At 43.9% G+C, this 16248-nt stretch overlaps 1 protein-coding gene across 2 annotated transcripts in view; it reads left to right on the top strand.

Moving 5' to 3' along the window:
• The window catches only part of hhatlb (hedgehog acyltransferase like, b), a 45302-nt gene extending 29473 nt beyond the window's left edge, over positions 1–15829 (top strand). For both annotated transcript variants that reach the window (XM_055928154.1, XM_055928153.1), the window contains exons 6-12: positions 4402–4611; positions 5864–6035; positions 10318–10462; positions 10542–10577; positions 11140–11341; positions 11726–11867; positions 14599–15829. In XM_055928154.1, coding sequence (XP_055784129.1) covers positions 4402–4611; positions 5864–6035; positions 10318–10462; positions 10542–10577; positions 11140–11341; positions 11726–11867; positions 14599–14834 — 1143 coding nt within the window. In that variant the 3' untranslated portion in view covers positions 14835–15829. The remainder of the gene's footprint in view (positions 1–4401; positions 4612–5863; positions 6036–10317; positions 10463–10541; positions 10578–11139; positions 11342–11725; positions 11868–14598) is intronic.
• The last annotated feature ends 419 nt before the right edge of the window (positions 15830–16248 follow it).

The raw sequence follows: 16248 nt of genomic DNA, 5'->3' as shown, positions 1-16248 counted from the left end.
TATACCATTACTATACTACCACTGCACTGCTGCTGTACGGCTACTACTGTTACTATACTGTTACTTTACTGTTACTATACTATACCGTTACTTTACTGGTACTGTACTACTGCTACGTTACAACTGTAATAATACTATACTGTCACAATACTATTATTAAACTGCCACCATACTACACTATACTATTACTACACTACCACGATGCTATTATTATACTAGCACAACCGCTGCTACTATACTATTACTACACTACCACTATAGTAGTATTATACTAGCACAACCGCTGCTACTATACTATTACTACACTACCACTATGCTATTAATATACCAGCACAACCGCTGCTACTATACTATTACTACACTACCACTATGCTATTAATATACTAGCACAACCGCTGCTAATATACTATTACTACACTGCCACTATAGTATTATTATACTAGCACAGCCGCTGCTAATATACTATTACAATGCTGCCACTATAGTATTATTATACTAGCACAACCGCTGCTACTATACTATTACAATGCTGCCACTATAGTATTATCATACTAGCACAACCGCTGCTACAATACTATTACTATGCTGCCACAATGCTATTATTATACTAGCACAACCGCTGCTAATATACTATTACTATGCTGCCACTATAGTATTATTATACTAGCACAACCGCTGCTAATATACTATTACTATACTACCACTATACTATTATTATACTAGCACAACCGCTGCTAATATACTATTACTATGCTGCCACAATGCTATTATTATACTAGCACAACCGCTGCTAATATACTATTACTACACTACCACTATACTATTATTATACTAGCACAACCGCTGCTAATATACTATTACTATGCTGCCACAATGCTATTATTATACTAGCACGACCGCTGCTAATATACTATTACTACACTGCCACTATAGTATTATCATACTAGCACAACCGCTGCTACAATACTATTACTATGCTGCCACAATGCTATTATTATACTAGCACAACCGCTGCTACTATACTATTACAATGCTGCCACTATAGTATTACTATGATACCACTGCACTATTAATATATTGGCACGATAATATTAATATACTATTACTATACTGCTATTATACTATTACTATACTACCACTATGCTCTTATTATACTAGCACAACCGCTACTACTATACCATTACTATACTGCCAATATACTCGTACTATGCTACAACCATACCACTACTATACTATTACGATAATGTTACTACACTATGATCATACTATTACTATACTGCTAATATATCGTTACTATGCTACCAATATGCCATTACTACTACTGCTACTATACTATTACTATACTGCTAATATACCGTTACTATGCTACCAATATGCCATTACTACTACCACTACTATACTATTACTATACTGCTAATATATCGTTACTATGCTACCAATATGCCATACTACTACTGCTACTATACTATTACTATACTGCTAATATACCGTTACTATGCTACCAATATGGCATTACTACTACTGCTACTATACTATTATGATGCTACCGCTGTTCTATTTCTGCACTATTACTATGCTACCACTACACTATCACTATACTAGCACTATGCTGCTACAATACTGTTACCATGCTACCACTATACCAGTACTATACCATTACTGTACTACTACTATACTGCTATGCTATTACTATACCGTTACTATACTGTTTCTATGCTACCACTGTACTACTACCATACAGCTAATATACAATTACTATGCTTCCACTATGCTTTCACTATTACTACTGCTGCTACTATACTATTAGTATGCTTCCACTATTCTATCACTATTACTACTGCTGCTACTATACTATTACTATGCTATCACTATTACTACTGCTGCTACTATACTATTAGTATGCTTCCACTATGCTATCACTATTACTACTGCTGCTACTATACTATTACTATGCTATCACTATTACTATTACTACTGCTGCTACTATACTACTACTATGCCTCCACTATGCTATCACTATTACTACTGCTGCTACTATACTATTACTATGCTTCCACTATGCTATCACTATTACTACTGCTGCTACTATACTATTACTATGCTATCACTATTACTACTGCTGCTACTATACTATTAGTATGCTTCCACTATGCTATCACTATTACTACTGCTGCTACTATACTATTAGTATGCTTCCACTATGCTATCACTATTACTACTGCTGCTACTATACTATTACCATGCTATCACTATTACTACTGCTGCTACTATACTATTAGTATGCTTCCACTATGCTATCACTAGTACTACTGCTGCTACTATACTATTACTATGCTATCACTATTACTACTGCTGCTACTATACTATTAGTATGCTTCCACTATGCTATCACTATTACTACTGCTGCTACTATACTATTACTATGCTATCACTATTACTACTGCTGCTACTATACTATTAGTATGCTTCCACCATGCTATCACTATTACTACTGCTGCTACTATACTATTACTATGCTATCACTATTACTACTGCCGCTACTATACTATTAGTATGCTTCCACTATGCTATCACTATTACTACTGCTGCTACTATACTATTACTATGCTATCACTATTACTACTGCTGCTACTATACTATTAGTATGCTTCCACTATGCTATCACTATTACTACTGCTGCTACTATACTATTAGTATGCTTCCACTATGCTATCACTATTACTACTGCTGCTACTATACTATTACTATGCTTCCACTATGCTATCACTATAACTACTGCTGCTACTATACTATTAGTATGCTATCACTATTACTACTGCTGCTACTATACTATTAGTATGCTATCACTATTATTACTGCTGCTACTATACTATTAGTATGCTTCCACTATGCTATCACTATTACTACTGCTGCTACTATACTATTAGTATGCTATCACTATTACTACTGCTGCTACTATACTATTACTATGCTTCCACTATGCTATCACTATTATTACTGCTGCTACTATACTATTAGTATGCTTCCACTATGCTATCACTATTACTACTGCTGCTACTATACTATTACTATGCCACCACTGTCCTATTACTATGTCGCTAATATACTATTAATATACTGCTACTATACTAGTACTATGCTACGGCTATACTACTGTACTGTTACTCTGCCGCCAATATACTATTACAACACTAATGCCATACTATTAATATACTGCTACTATACTAGTACTATGCTACGGCTATACTACTGTACTGTTATTATTCTGTCACTATGCTATTACTACACTAATGCCATACTATTACTATACTGCTACTTTACTATTACCATGCTACCAGTATGATATAGATATACTATCACCATACTATTACTATACTACTACTTTACTATTACCATGCTACCAGTATGATATTGATATACTATCACCATACTATTACTATACTGCTACGGTACTATTACTATACTGCAACCATTCTTTAACTATGTTACAATTATACTACTAGTATACTACTACTTCTCTTTCCTCCCCTCTAACCTGCCTCTTCCTCTCTATCCTCTCCCTCCTCCTCTCTAACCCTCCTCTAACCCTCCTCTCCTCTCTATCCTCTCCCTCCTCCTCTCTAACCCTCCTCTAACCCTCCTCTCCTCTCTATCCTCTCCCTCCTCCTCTCTAACCCTCCTCCTCCTCTCTTTCCTCCCCTCTAACCCTCCTCTCCCTCCTCCTCTCTAACCCTCCTAACACTCCTCTTCTTCTCTTTCCTTTCCCTCCTCCTCTCTAACCCTCCTCTTCCTCTCTTTCCTCCCCTCTAACCTGCGTCTTCCTCTCTATCCTCTCCCTCCTCCTCTCTAACCCTCCGCTTCCTCTCTATCCTCTCCCTCCTCCTCTCTAACCCTCCTCCTCCTCTCTTTCCTCCCCTCTAACCCTCCTCTCCCTCCTCCTCTCTAACCCTCCTAACACTCCTCTTCTTCTCTTTCCTTTCCCTCCTCCCCTCTAACCCTCCTCTTCCTCTCTTTCCTCCCCTCTAACCTGCCTCTTCCTCTCTTTCCTCTCCCTCCTCCTCTCTAACCCTCCTCTAACCCTCCTCTCCTCTCTATCCTCTCCCTCCTCCTCTCTAACCCTCCTCTAACCCTCCTCTCCTCTCTATCCTCTCCCTCCTCCTCTCTAACCCTCCTAACACTCCTCTTCTTCTCTTCCCTCTCCCTCCTCCTCTCTAACCCTCCTCTTCCTCTCCCTCCTCCCCTCTAACCCTCCTCTTCCTCTCCCTCCTCCCCTCTAACCCTCCTCTCCTCTCCTCTCTATCCTCTCCCTGCTCCCCTCTAACCCTCCTCTTCCTGTCTTTTATCTCCCTCTGTCTCCTCTCTAACCCTCCTCTTCCTCTCTATCCTCTCCCTTTCCACCAGGCTGGTTTTGTGACGGGGGATTTTGAGCTCCGTTCCGTCCTGTTCTACGGCGGTTGTGGGTTCACCATCATGCGCTGTATGAGTTTTGCTCTGGAGAACTGTGACAAGAAAGAAGGAAACTACAGCTTCCTGGAACTACTCAAGTACAACTTCTACCTACCCTTCTTCTACTTCGGACCCATCATGACCTTCGACAAGTTCTACGCTCAGGTAAACATCATGACCTTCGACAAGTTCTACGCTCAGGTAAACATCATGACCTTCGACAAGTTCTACGCTCAGGTAAACATCATGACCTTCGACAAGTTCTACGCTCAGGTAAACATCATGACCTTCGACAAGTTCTACGCTCAGGTAAACATCATGACCTTCGACAAGTTCTACGCTCAGGTAAACATCATGACTTTCGACAAGTTCTACGCTCAGGTAAACATCATGACCTTCGACAAGTTCTACGCTCAGGTAAACATCATGAAACCTATGGATTCAGCTCTATGTTCAGGTAAACATCAAGAAACCTATGGATTCAGCTCTATGTTCAGGTAAACATCAAGAAACCTATGGATTCAGCTCAATGCTCAGGTAAACATCATGAAACCTATGGATTCAGCTCTATGTTCAGGTAAACATCATGAAACCTATGGATTCAGCTCTATGTTCAGGTAAACATCATGTAACCTATGGATTCAGCTCCTTGTTCAGGTAAACATCATGAAACCTATGGATTCAGCTCTATGTTCAGGTAAACATCATGAAACCTATGGATTCAGCTCTATGTTCAGGTAAACATCATGAAACCTATGGATTCAGCTCTATGTTCAGGTAAACATCATGTAACCTATGGATTCAGCTCTATGTTCAGGTAAACATCATGTAACCTATGGATTCAGCTCCTTGTTCAGGTAAACATCATGAAACCTATGGATTCAGCTCTATGTTCAGGTAAACATCAAGAAACCTATGGATTCAGCTCTATGTTCAGGTAAACATCATGTAACCTATGGATTCAGCTCCTTGTTCAGGTAAACATCATGTAACCTATGGACTGAGCTCTATGTTCAGGTAAACATCAAGAAACCTATGGATTCAGCTCTATGTTCAGGTAAACATCATGAAACCTATGGATTCAGCTCCTTGTTCAGGTAAACATCATGAAACCTATGGATTGAGCTCTATGCTCAGGTAAACATCATGTAAATGCACACAGAATATAATATGCAAAATGCAGAGAGCATCAGTGACTGACAGTGTTGGTGTCTCCTGTCATCTATGTGTGTGTGTGTGTGTGTGTGTGTGTGTGTGTGTGTGTGTGTGTGTGTGTGTGTGTGTGTGTGTGTGTGTGTGTGTGTGTGTGTGTGTGTGTGTGTGTGTGTGTGTGTGTGTGTGTGTGCGTGCGTGCGTGCGTGCGTGCGTGCGTGCGTGCGTGCGTGCGTGCGTGCGTGCGTGCGTGTCTCTCCTCCAGGCCAACAAGGCTGACCTGACCCGTAAGGAGGGGGCGATATGGAACATAACTCTGCAGGGACTTGTTCACCTGGGGGCTATATTAACAGTGGACATCCTCTTCCACTTCCTGTACATCCTGAGCATCCCCACGGACATGAAGCTGCTCAAACACATGTCCAACTGGGCTGTAGGTCTGTAACATGTCTGACTGGGCTGTAGGTCTGTAACATGTCTGACTGGGCTGTAGGTCTGTAACATGTCTGACTGGGCTGTAGGTCTGTAACATGTCTGACTGGGCTGTAGGTCTGTAACATGTCTGACTGGGCTGTAGGTCTGTAACATGTCTGACTGGGCTGTAGGTCTGTAACATATCTGACTGGGCTGTAGGTCTGTAACATGTCTGACTGGGCTGAAGGTCTGTACCATGTCTGACTGGGCTGTAGGTCTGTAACATGTCTGACTGGGCTGTAGGTCTGTAACATGTCTGACTGGGCTGTAGGTCTGTAACATGTCTGACTGGGCTGTAGGTCTGTAACATGTCTGACTGGGCTGTAGGTCTGTAACATGTCTGACTGGGCTGTAGGTCTGTAACATGTCTGACTGGGCTGTAGGTCTGTAACAGTAACATGTCTGACTGGGCTGTAGGTCTGTAACATGTCTGACTGGGCTGTAGGTCTGTAACATGTCTGACTGGGCTGTAGGTCTGTAACATGTCTGACTGGGCTGTAGGTCTGTAACATGTCTGACTGGGCTGTAGGTCTGTAACATGTCTGACTGGGCTGTAGGTCTGTAACAGTAACATGTCTGACTGGGCTGTAGGTCTGTAACATGTCTGACTGGGCTGTAGGTCTGTAACATGTCTGACTGGGCTGTAGGTCTGTAACATGTCTGACTGGGCTGTAGGTCTGTAACATGTCTGACTGGGCTGTAGGTCTGTAACATGTCTGACTGGGCTGTAGGTCTGTAACATGTCTGACTGGGCTGTAGGTCTGTAACATGTCTGACTGGGCTGTAGGTCTGTAACATGTCTGACTGGGCTGTAGGTCTGTAACATGTCTGACTGGGCTGTAGGTCTGTAACAGTAACATGTCTGACTGGGCTGTAGGTCTGTAACATGTCTGACTGGGCTGTAGGTCTGTAACATGTCTGACTGGGCTGTAGGTCTGTAACAGTAACATGTCTGACTGGGCTGTAGGTCTGTAACATGTCTGACTGGGCTGTAGGTCTGTAACATGTCTGACTGGGCTGTAGGTCTGTAACATGTCTGACTGGGCTGTAGGTCTGTAACATGTCTGACTGGGCTGTAGGTCTGTAACATGTCTGACTGGGCTGTAGGTCTGTAACAGTAACATGTCTGACTGGGCTGTAGGTCTGTAACATGTCTGACTGGGCTGTAGGTCTGTAACATGTCTGACTGGGCTGTAGGTCTGTAACATGTCTGACTGGGCTGTAGGTCTGTAACATGTCTGACTGGGCTGTAGGTCTGTAACATGTCTGACTGGGCTGTAGGTCTGTAACATATCTGACTGGGCTGTAGGTCTGTAACATGTCTGACTGGGCTGTAGGTCTGTAACAGTAACATGTCTGACTGGGCTGTAGGTCTGTAACATGTCTGACTGGGCTGTAGGTCTGTAACATGTCTGACTGGGCTGTAGGTCTGTAACATGTCTGACTGGGCTGTAGGTCTGTAACAGTAACATGTCTGACTGGGCTGTAGGTCTGTAACATGTCTGACTGGGCTGTAGGTCTGTAACATGTCTGACTGGGCTGTAGGTCTGTAACATGTCTGACTGGGCTGTAGGTCTGTAACAGTAACATGTCTGACTGGGCTGTAGGTCTGTAACATGTCTGACTGGGCTGTAGGTCTGTAACATGTCTGACTGGGCTGTAGGTCTGTAACAATAACATGTCTGACTGGGCTGTAGGTCTGTAACATATCTGACTGGGCTGTAGGTCTGTAACATGTCTGACTGGGCTGTAGGTCTGTAACATGTCTGACTGGGCTGTAGGTCTGTAACATGTCTGACTGGGCTGTAGGTCTGTAACAGTAACATGTCTGACTGGGCTGTAGGTCTGTAACATATCTGACTGGGCTGTAGGTCTGTAACATGTCTGACTGGGCTGTAGGTCTGTAACAGTAACATGTCTGACTGGGCTGTAGGTCTGTAACATGTCTGACTGGGCTGTAGGTCTGTAACATGTCTGACTGGGCTGTAGGTCTGTAACATGTCTGACTGGGCTGTAGGTCTGTAACAGTAACATGTCTGACTGGGCTGTAGGTCTGTAACATGTCTGACTGGGCTGTAGGTCTGTAACATGTCTGACTGGGCTGTAGGTCTGTAACATGTGTGACTGGGCTGTAGGTCTGTAACATGTCTGACTAGTCTCTCTCTGTCTCCTGTAGTTGGTCTGGTCTACTATAACCTGGTGTGTGTCTGGTCTCTCTCTGTCTCCTGTAGTTGGTCTGGTCTACTATAACCTGGTGTGTGTCTGGTCTCTTGTAGTTGGTCTGGTCTCTCTCTGTCTCTTGTAGTTGGTCTGGTCTACTATAACCATGGTGTGTGTCTGGTCTCTCTCTCTCTGTCTCCTGTAGTTGGTCTGGTCTCTCTGTCTCCTGTAGTTGGTCTGGCCTACTGTAACCTGGTGTGTGTCTGGTCTCTCTCTGTCTCCTGTAGTTGGTCTGGTCTCTCTCTGTCTCCTGTAGTTGGTCTGGTCTACTATAACCTGGTGTGTGTCTGGTCTCTCTCTGTCTCCTGTAGTTGGTCTGGTCTACTATAACCTGGTGTGTGTCTGGTCTCTCTCTGTCTCCTGTAGTTGGTCTGGTCTACTATAACCTGGTGTGTGTCTGGTCTCTCTCTGTCTCCTGTAGCTGGTCTGGTCTACTATAACCTGGTGTGTGTCTGATCTCTCTCTGTCTCCTGTAGTTGGTCTGGTCTCTCTCTGTCTCCTGTAGTTGGTCTGGTCTCTCTCTGTCTCCTGTAGTTGGTCTGGCCTACTGTAACCTGGTGTGTGTCTGGTCTCTCTCTGTCTCCTGTAGTTGGTCTGGCCTACTATAACCTGGTGTGTGTCTGGTCTCTCTCTGTCTCCTGTAGTTGGTCTGGTCTCTCTCGGTCTCCTGTAGTTGGTCTGGTCTCTCTCTGTCTCCTGTAGTTGGTCTGGTCTACTGTAACCTGGTGTGTGACTGGTCTCTCTCTGTCTCCTGTAGTTGGTCGGGTCTCTCTCTGTCTCCTGTAGTTGGTCTGGTCTCTCTCTGTCTCCTGTAGTTGGTCTGGTCTCTCTCTGTCTCCTGTAGTTGGTCTGGTCTCTCTCTGTCTCCTGTAGTTGGTCTGGTCTACTATAACCTGGTGTGTGTCTGGTCTCTCTCTGTCTCCTGGAGTTGGTCTGGTCTACTATAACCTGGTGTGTGTCTGGTCTCTTGTAGTTGGTCTGGTCTCTCTCTGTCTCCTGTAGTTGGTCTGGTCTACTATAACCTGGTGTGTGTCTGGTCTCTCTGTCTCCTGTAGTTGGTCTGGTCTCTCTCTGTCTCCTGTAGTTGGTCTGGTCTACTATAACCTGGTGTGTGACTGGTCTCTCTCTGCCTCCTGTAGTTGGTCTGGTCTCTCTCTGTCTCCTGTAGTTGGTCTGGTCTACTATAACCTGGTGTGTGTCTGGTCTCTCTGTCTCCTGTAGTTGGTCTGGTCTACTATAACCTGGTGTGTGTCTGGTCTCTCTCTGTCTCCTGTAGTTGGTCTGGTCTCTCTCTGTCTCCTGTAGTTGGTCTGGTCTACTATAACCTGGTGTGTGTCTGGTCTCTCTCTGTCTCCTGTAGTTGGTCTGGTCTACTATAACCTGGTGTGTGTCTGGTCTCTTGTAGTTGGTCTGGTCTCTCTCTGTCTCTTGTAGTTGGTCTGGTCTACTATAACCATGGTGTGTGTCTGGTCTCTCTCTCTCTGTCTCCTGTAGCTGGTCTGGTCTCTCTCTGTCTCCTGTAGTTGGTCTGGCCTACTATAACCTGGTGTGTGTCTGGTCTCTCTCTGTCTCCTGTAGTTGGTCTGGTCTCTCTCTGTCTCCTGTAGTTGGTCTGGTCTACTATAACCTGGTGTGTGTCTGGTCTCTCTCTGTCTCCTGTAGTTGGTCTGGTCTCTCTCTGTCTCCTGTAGTTGGTCTGGTCTCTCTCTGTCTCCTGTAGTTGGTCTGGTCTACTATAACCTGGTGTGTGTCTGGTCTCTCTCTGTCTCCTGTAGTTGGTCTGGTCTCTCTCTGTCTCCTGTAGTTGGTCTGGCCTACTATAACCTGGTGTGTGTCTGGTCTCTCTCTGTCTCCTGTAGTTGGTCTGGTCTCTCTCTGTCTCCTGTAGTTGGTCTGGTCTACTATAACCTGGTGTGTGTCTGGTCTCTCTGTCTCCTGTAGTTGGTCTGGTCTCTCTCTGTCTCCTGTAGTTGGTCTGGTCTACTATAACCTGGTGTGTGTCTGGTCTCTCTCTGTCTCCTGTAGTTGGTCTGGCCTACTGTAACCTGGTGTATGACTGGGTGAAGACAGCAGTGATGTTTGGGGTGATCAACACTGTGTCTAGACTGGACCATATGGACCCTCCTCAACCTCCTAAATGTATCACCATGCTCTATGTCTTCTCTGAGACGTACGTTAACAGACCTGTTAGCTCTTCTCCACATCTCTCTGTTTTCACACCAGTAATTTGTTTATTTTCTACCTCATAGACACTTTGACCGAGGAATAAATGACTGGCTGTGCAAGTAAGTCACCAGCGTGTCACTTCATTCATACCAAACATCAGAGCTGTAATCTCAGAACTGTGTCTGTCTGTATCGTCCTTCAGTTATGTATATAATTACCTGTATCGTCCTTCAGTTATGTGTATAATTACCTGTATCGTCCTTCAGTTATGTGTTAATTACCTGTATCGTCCTTCAGTTATGTGTTAATTACCTGTATCGTCCTTCAGTTATGTGTATAATTACCTGTATCGTCCTTCAGTTATGTGTTAATTACCTGTATCGTCCTTCAGTTATGTGTTAATTACCTGTATCGTCCTTCAGTTATGTGTTAATTACCTGTATCGTCCTTCAGTTATGTGTATAATTACCTGTATCGTCCTTCAGTTATGTGTTAATTACCTGTATCGTCCTTCAGTTATGTGTTAATTACCTGTATCGTCCTTCAGTTATGTGTTAATTACCTGTATCGTCCTTCAGTTATGTGTTAATTACCTGTATCGTCCTTCAGTTATGTATATGATTACCTGTATCGTCCTTCAGTTATGTATATGATTACCTGTGTCTGTGTCTACACCTCCAGGTATGTGTATAATTACCTGGGAGGGAAGCATGACACTGTGTGGGATGAGGCCATTGCTACACTGTGTACTTTTGGCATCACTGTCCTGTGGCTGGGACCCTCTCAGGTGGTGTTCATCTGGGCCTTCTTCAACTGCTTCGGACTCAACTTCGAGCTCTGGACGGCCAAGTTCGTCTGCATGGAACCCTTTGCTTCTCTAGAGGTAAGAGAGTGCATGCTAGTCGATACCTACTGACTTCCAGTCATTGCGCTAATGCTAGTTAGCATTGGCTCGCAAACAACCTTTTAACTTCCTTCATACTGGACACGAGACATTAAAATGGTATCCACCACGAGGTCATCTGACTCTGTGGAAGTAGATAAAGGGCCTCGTTGACAAAATCACTTTAACTCTCTCTCTCTCTAGATGGCGATGTCTCCTGCTGTGTCTCGTATGATCAGAAGTCTGTTTAACATCTCTCCCTCTCCTCTCCTCTCCTCTCCTCCTCTCTCCTCTCCTCTCCTCTCCTCTCCTCTCCTATCCTCTCCTCTCCACCCCTCTCCTCTCCACCCCTCTCCCTCTTCCTCGTCCTGTCCTCTCCTCTAGACGGCAATGTCTCCTGCCATGTCTCGTAGGATCAGAGCTGTGTTCAACACCTTTAACTTCTGGACCATCGTCCTCTACAACGTCATCGCTCTCAACAGCCTGGAGTTCACTAAGCTGGTCGCCAAGAGACTGCTGCTCAAAGGTAACAGATAGTTAAGTTTCCATCTGACCTGTCTCTTGATCTCGATGTTGAAGAACATCAATGCTCATACTGAACATGATATTGAACATGCACAACTGTTTTGGTGTGGTACTGGCATACTATGATCCCACCATACTATGTTATATAGTAACTAGACCTAGTATTTCCTTGAGTAACAGTAGACACACTATAACTGACTCCTCCGCCCTCAGGCTTCCCCCTCACCAGCATCACTGTGATGATAACTAGTATCTTACTTTATATATAGTTATTACACTTAAGTGATAATGCCCGAGAAGCTGTTGTTTGGATATATTGGCATGGGTGTTGTTAGGCCCGAGATGAAGTGGAGGGCCAGCAAACAGTGCCAATATATCCTCCAAACAACAGCTTCGAGGGCATTGTCACTTTTATACAACGGGTTAACAACATATTCAAATAATGATTAACGTATTTTCATTAAAAACATTATTTTGAGGAATTTATTCATACTATTTCATCCTTGCACAATATATAGTCCCGACACAAATCTAGGGTAGCTACCCAAGCCGGCTGGTCGTTCGTTCTATCAGTTCCGTTGCAAGAGTCGTTCAGTCTTTTTGTTCTGTATCTATGGACTCGACCCAGTCGTCCAGTCTTTGTGTTCTGTATCTATGGACGCGACCCAGTCGTCCAGTCTTTGTGTTCTGTATCTATGGACGCGACCCAGTCGTTGTTCTGTATCTATGGACGCGACCCAATCGTTGTTCTGTATCTATGGACGCGACCCAGTCGTTGTTCTGTATCTATGGACGTGACCCAGTCGTTCAGTCTTTTTGTTCTGTATCTATGGACGTGACCCAGTCGTTCAGTCTTTTTGTTCTGTATCTGTGGACGCGACCCAGTCGTCTGTTCTAAATGTTCCCTTGCTTGCTAACTAACCAACTACGGCTAACTTACTGCCACGTCAAAAAATGCAGACAGAATAACAGCAAAGTAGCCACATTTGCATTTGTTTAAGCTGTTTTCTAATGACATATATTTGGACACATCCATAACAATGAGCTAATGAGGTGTGATTTCACCTGGCGTAGAAAATGTGTTCTCCCATCAGGATACTGTTGTTCAGAGGAGCTAGCCAACAACACAGCTACAGTAACACAACACAGCTACAGGAACACAACACAGCTACAGGAACACAACACAGCTACAGGAACACAACACAGCTACAGTAACACAACACAGCTACAGTAACACAACACATCTACAGGAACACAACACAGCTACAGGAACACAACACAGCTACAGGAACACAACACAGCTACAGTAACACAACACAGCTACAGTAACACAACACAGCTACAGTAACACAACACAGCTACAGTAACACAACACAGCTACAGGAACACAACACAGCTACAGTAACACAACACAGCTACAGTAACACAACACAGCTACAGGAACACAACACAGCTACAGGAACACAACACAGCTACAGTAACACAACACAGCTACAGGAACACAACACAGCTACAGGAACACAACACAGCTACAGGAACACAACACAGCTACAGTAACACAACACAGCTACAGGAACACAACACAGCTACAGGAACACAAGACAGCTACAGTAACACAACACAGCTACAGTAACACAACACAGCTACAGTAACACAATCACTTCCATCTGAAGCTGGAAAGACTGAAAACTAGCTGCACTTTGTTTCACTTGACCTTTTAGGAATGAACATTTCCTTGTATATATCCATAAAAATTATTCCAGCTGATTCATGGTTTCGACCACCTGAGAAACGACTCCTGTCTGTCCGTCTCGTCCCGACTCCCGACACGTTCATTACAGCTGGAGATCGAAGGTCCGTCTCGTCCCGACTCCCGACACGTTCATTACAGCTGGAGATCGAAGGTCCGTCTCGTCCCGACTCCCGACACGTTCATTACAGCTGGAGATCGAAGGTCCGTCTCGTCCCGACTCCCGACACGTTCATTACAGCTGGAGATCGAAGGTCCGTCTCGTCCCGACTCCCGACACGTTCATTACAGCTGGAGATCGAAGGTCCGTCTCGTCCCGACTCCCGACACGTTCATTACAGCTGGAGATCGAAGGTCCGTCTCGTCCCGACTCCCGACACGTTCATTACAGCTGGAGATCGAAGTTGAATAGTTGAATATTGAAACGATGTTGCAAATGTCAGAGAGACAGACAACAAGGTTTATACAAATCTCAGCTGTTGAAAACTAAATGTTAGTCTAAAAGAAATGTGAGATAATGTCAAGATGCTTTTTATAGTGGAGATCAAGTTTATAAATTGCCTGGCTGGGCTAATGGATTGCGCAGTCAGATGGAACAGAGTAAATAGGCATTTTAACGTCATAGATTTAGACGGTGGTAACTTGTGGAATAAACACCAGCTGGAATAAGGTTTTAACCAAATCCTCATTAAGGATTGGACCCACCCGTTGTATAAATATAGTTATTAGTGTCCAATGTTGACTTGTTCCTCCCCCTCCAGGCTTCCCATCACAGTGTTGATAACGAGTATGTTACTTGATATACAGTTATTATGATATAGTTATTAGTGTCCCATGTTGACTTGTTCCTCCGCCCTCAGGCTTCCCCCTCACCAGCATCACTGTGATGATAACTAGTATCTTACTGATAACTAGTATCTAGTTAACTAGTATCTTACTGATAACTAGTATCTTACATGTTGACTTGTTCCTCCCCCTCCAGGCTTCCCCATCACCACCATCACTGTCTTCATAGTGACCTATTGTCTGGTCCAGCTCATCAAGGAGAGAGAGAGAAGACAGGCTCTGATCGATGACCCCGACCCCATCCCTCCCCCCGCCCCCGTCCCTCCCCCCGCCCCCGTCCCCGCCCCCGTCCCTCCCCCCGCCCCCACAACAGTCACGTCCACAGCCCCCATTCAACCTGTGGTGGACCCCAGCAAGGAGAAAGCAGAGTAGTGATTGGAGGGTGGCAGTGTCTGTCAAAGTCCCAAATGTCTTTATGAGTCATGGTTTCCTCTGTCATCATGGAGATGACGAGGCTACAGTTAATCGACAAGGTATATTTAGAAGTTCTTCATAGCAATAAAATCTATTGAGCAGCAATATCTATCTACTGTAATATCTACCAAGAGTAATATCTAAGATTTCTACTCAGCCTAAAACACCCTGAGAGTGCTGTAGTCAATATAGATTTTCTACAATGTTTTAAACAGAAGTTGTGTTTCACTGCTAATCATGTAAAACTGCCTTTATTGTAATTAAATCCTCTAAGTGGTGCTCAAAGATGGGGTTTTAACTAAGATCCACTCTGGTTTTAACTAAGATTCACACCTCTGGTTTTAACTAAGATTCACACTTCTGGTTTTAACTAAGATACACACCTCTGGTTTTAACTAAGATCCCCACCTCTGGTTTTAACTAAGATCCTCACCTCTGGTTTTAACCAAGATACACACCTCTGGTTTTAACTAAGATACACACCTCTGGTTTTAACTAAGATACACACCTCTGGTTTTAACTAAGATCCACACCTCTGGTTTTCACTAAGATACACACCTCTGGTTTTAACTAAGATACACACCTCTGGTTTTAACTAAGATACACACCTCTGGTTTTAACCAAGATACACACCTCTGGTTTTAACCAAGATACACACCTCTGGTTTTAACTAAGATCCTCACCTCTGGTTTTAACCAAGATACACACCTCTGGTTTTAACTAAGATACTCACCTCTGGTTTTAACTAAGATCCTCACCTCTGGTTTTAACTAAGATCCACACCTCTGGTTTTAACTAAGATCCTCACCTCTGGTTTTAACTAAGATCCACACCTCTGGTTTTAACTAAGATCCTCGCCTCTGGTTTTAACTAAGATACAGAGAGACGTGGTTTTAACAGAGGATTTAATAGAAAGGGCTTAAACTCTGTGGAGTTTAGACACTCCTTTCCTGTCAAATGTACTGTACATCCAACTATAATATATTGATTTACTGATACGTGACTCCAACTTTTTGTCTCTTTTACTTCGTTCTCATTTAAAGAATGTGACCATTGACCTCTCTGATGCTGTAACTCAGAATAATCTTTGAGAAAGACGAGAGAGAAGAGAGAGAAAGAAAGAGAAAGAGAGACAATGAGAGAGACCGTGAGGGAGACAGAGAGACAATGAGAGAGAGAGAGAGAGACAGAGAGACAATGAGAAAGAGAGACAATGAGAGAGACCGTGAGGGAAACAGAGAGACAGAGAGACAGAGAGACAATGAGAGAGACCGTGAGGGAAACAGAGAGACAGAGAGACAGAGAGACAATGAGAGAGACCGTGAGGGAGACAGAGAGAAAGAGAGACAGAGAGACAGAGAGACAGAGAGAC

Source organism: Salvelinus fontinalis, chromosome 7 (assembly GCF_029448725.1).
Source record: "Salvelinus fontinalis isolate EN_2023a chromosome 7, ASM2944872v1, whole genome shotgun sequence".
In the NCBI taxonomy this organism is placed as follows: Eukaryota; Metazoa; Chordata; class Actinopteri; order Salmoniformes; family Salmonidae; genus Salvelinus; species Salvelinus fontinalis.
Note: the sequence above shows the minus strand (reverse complement) of the source record. Positions and strands in the feature narration are given on the sequence as shown.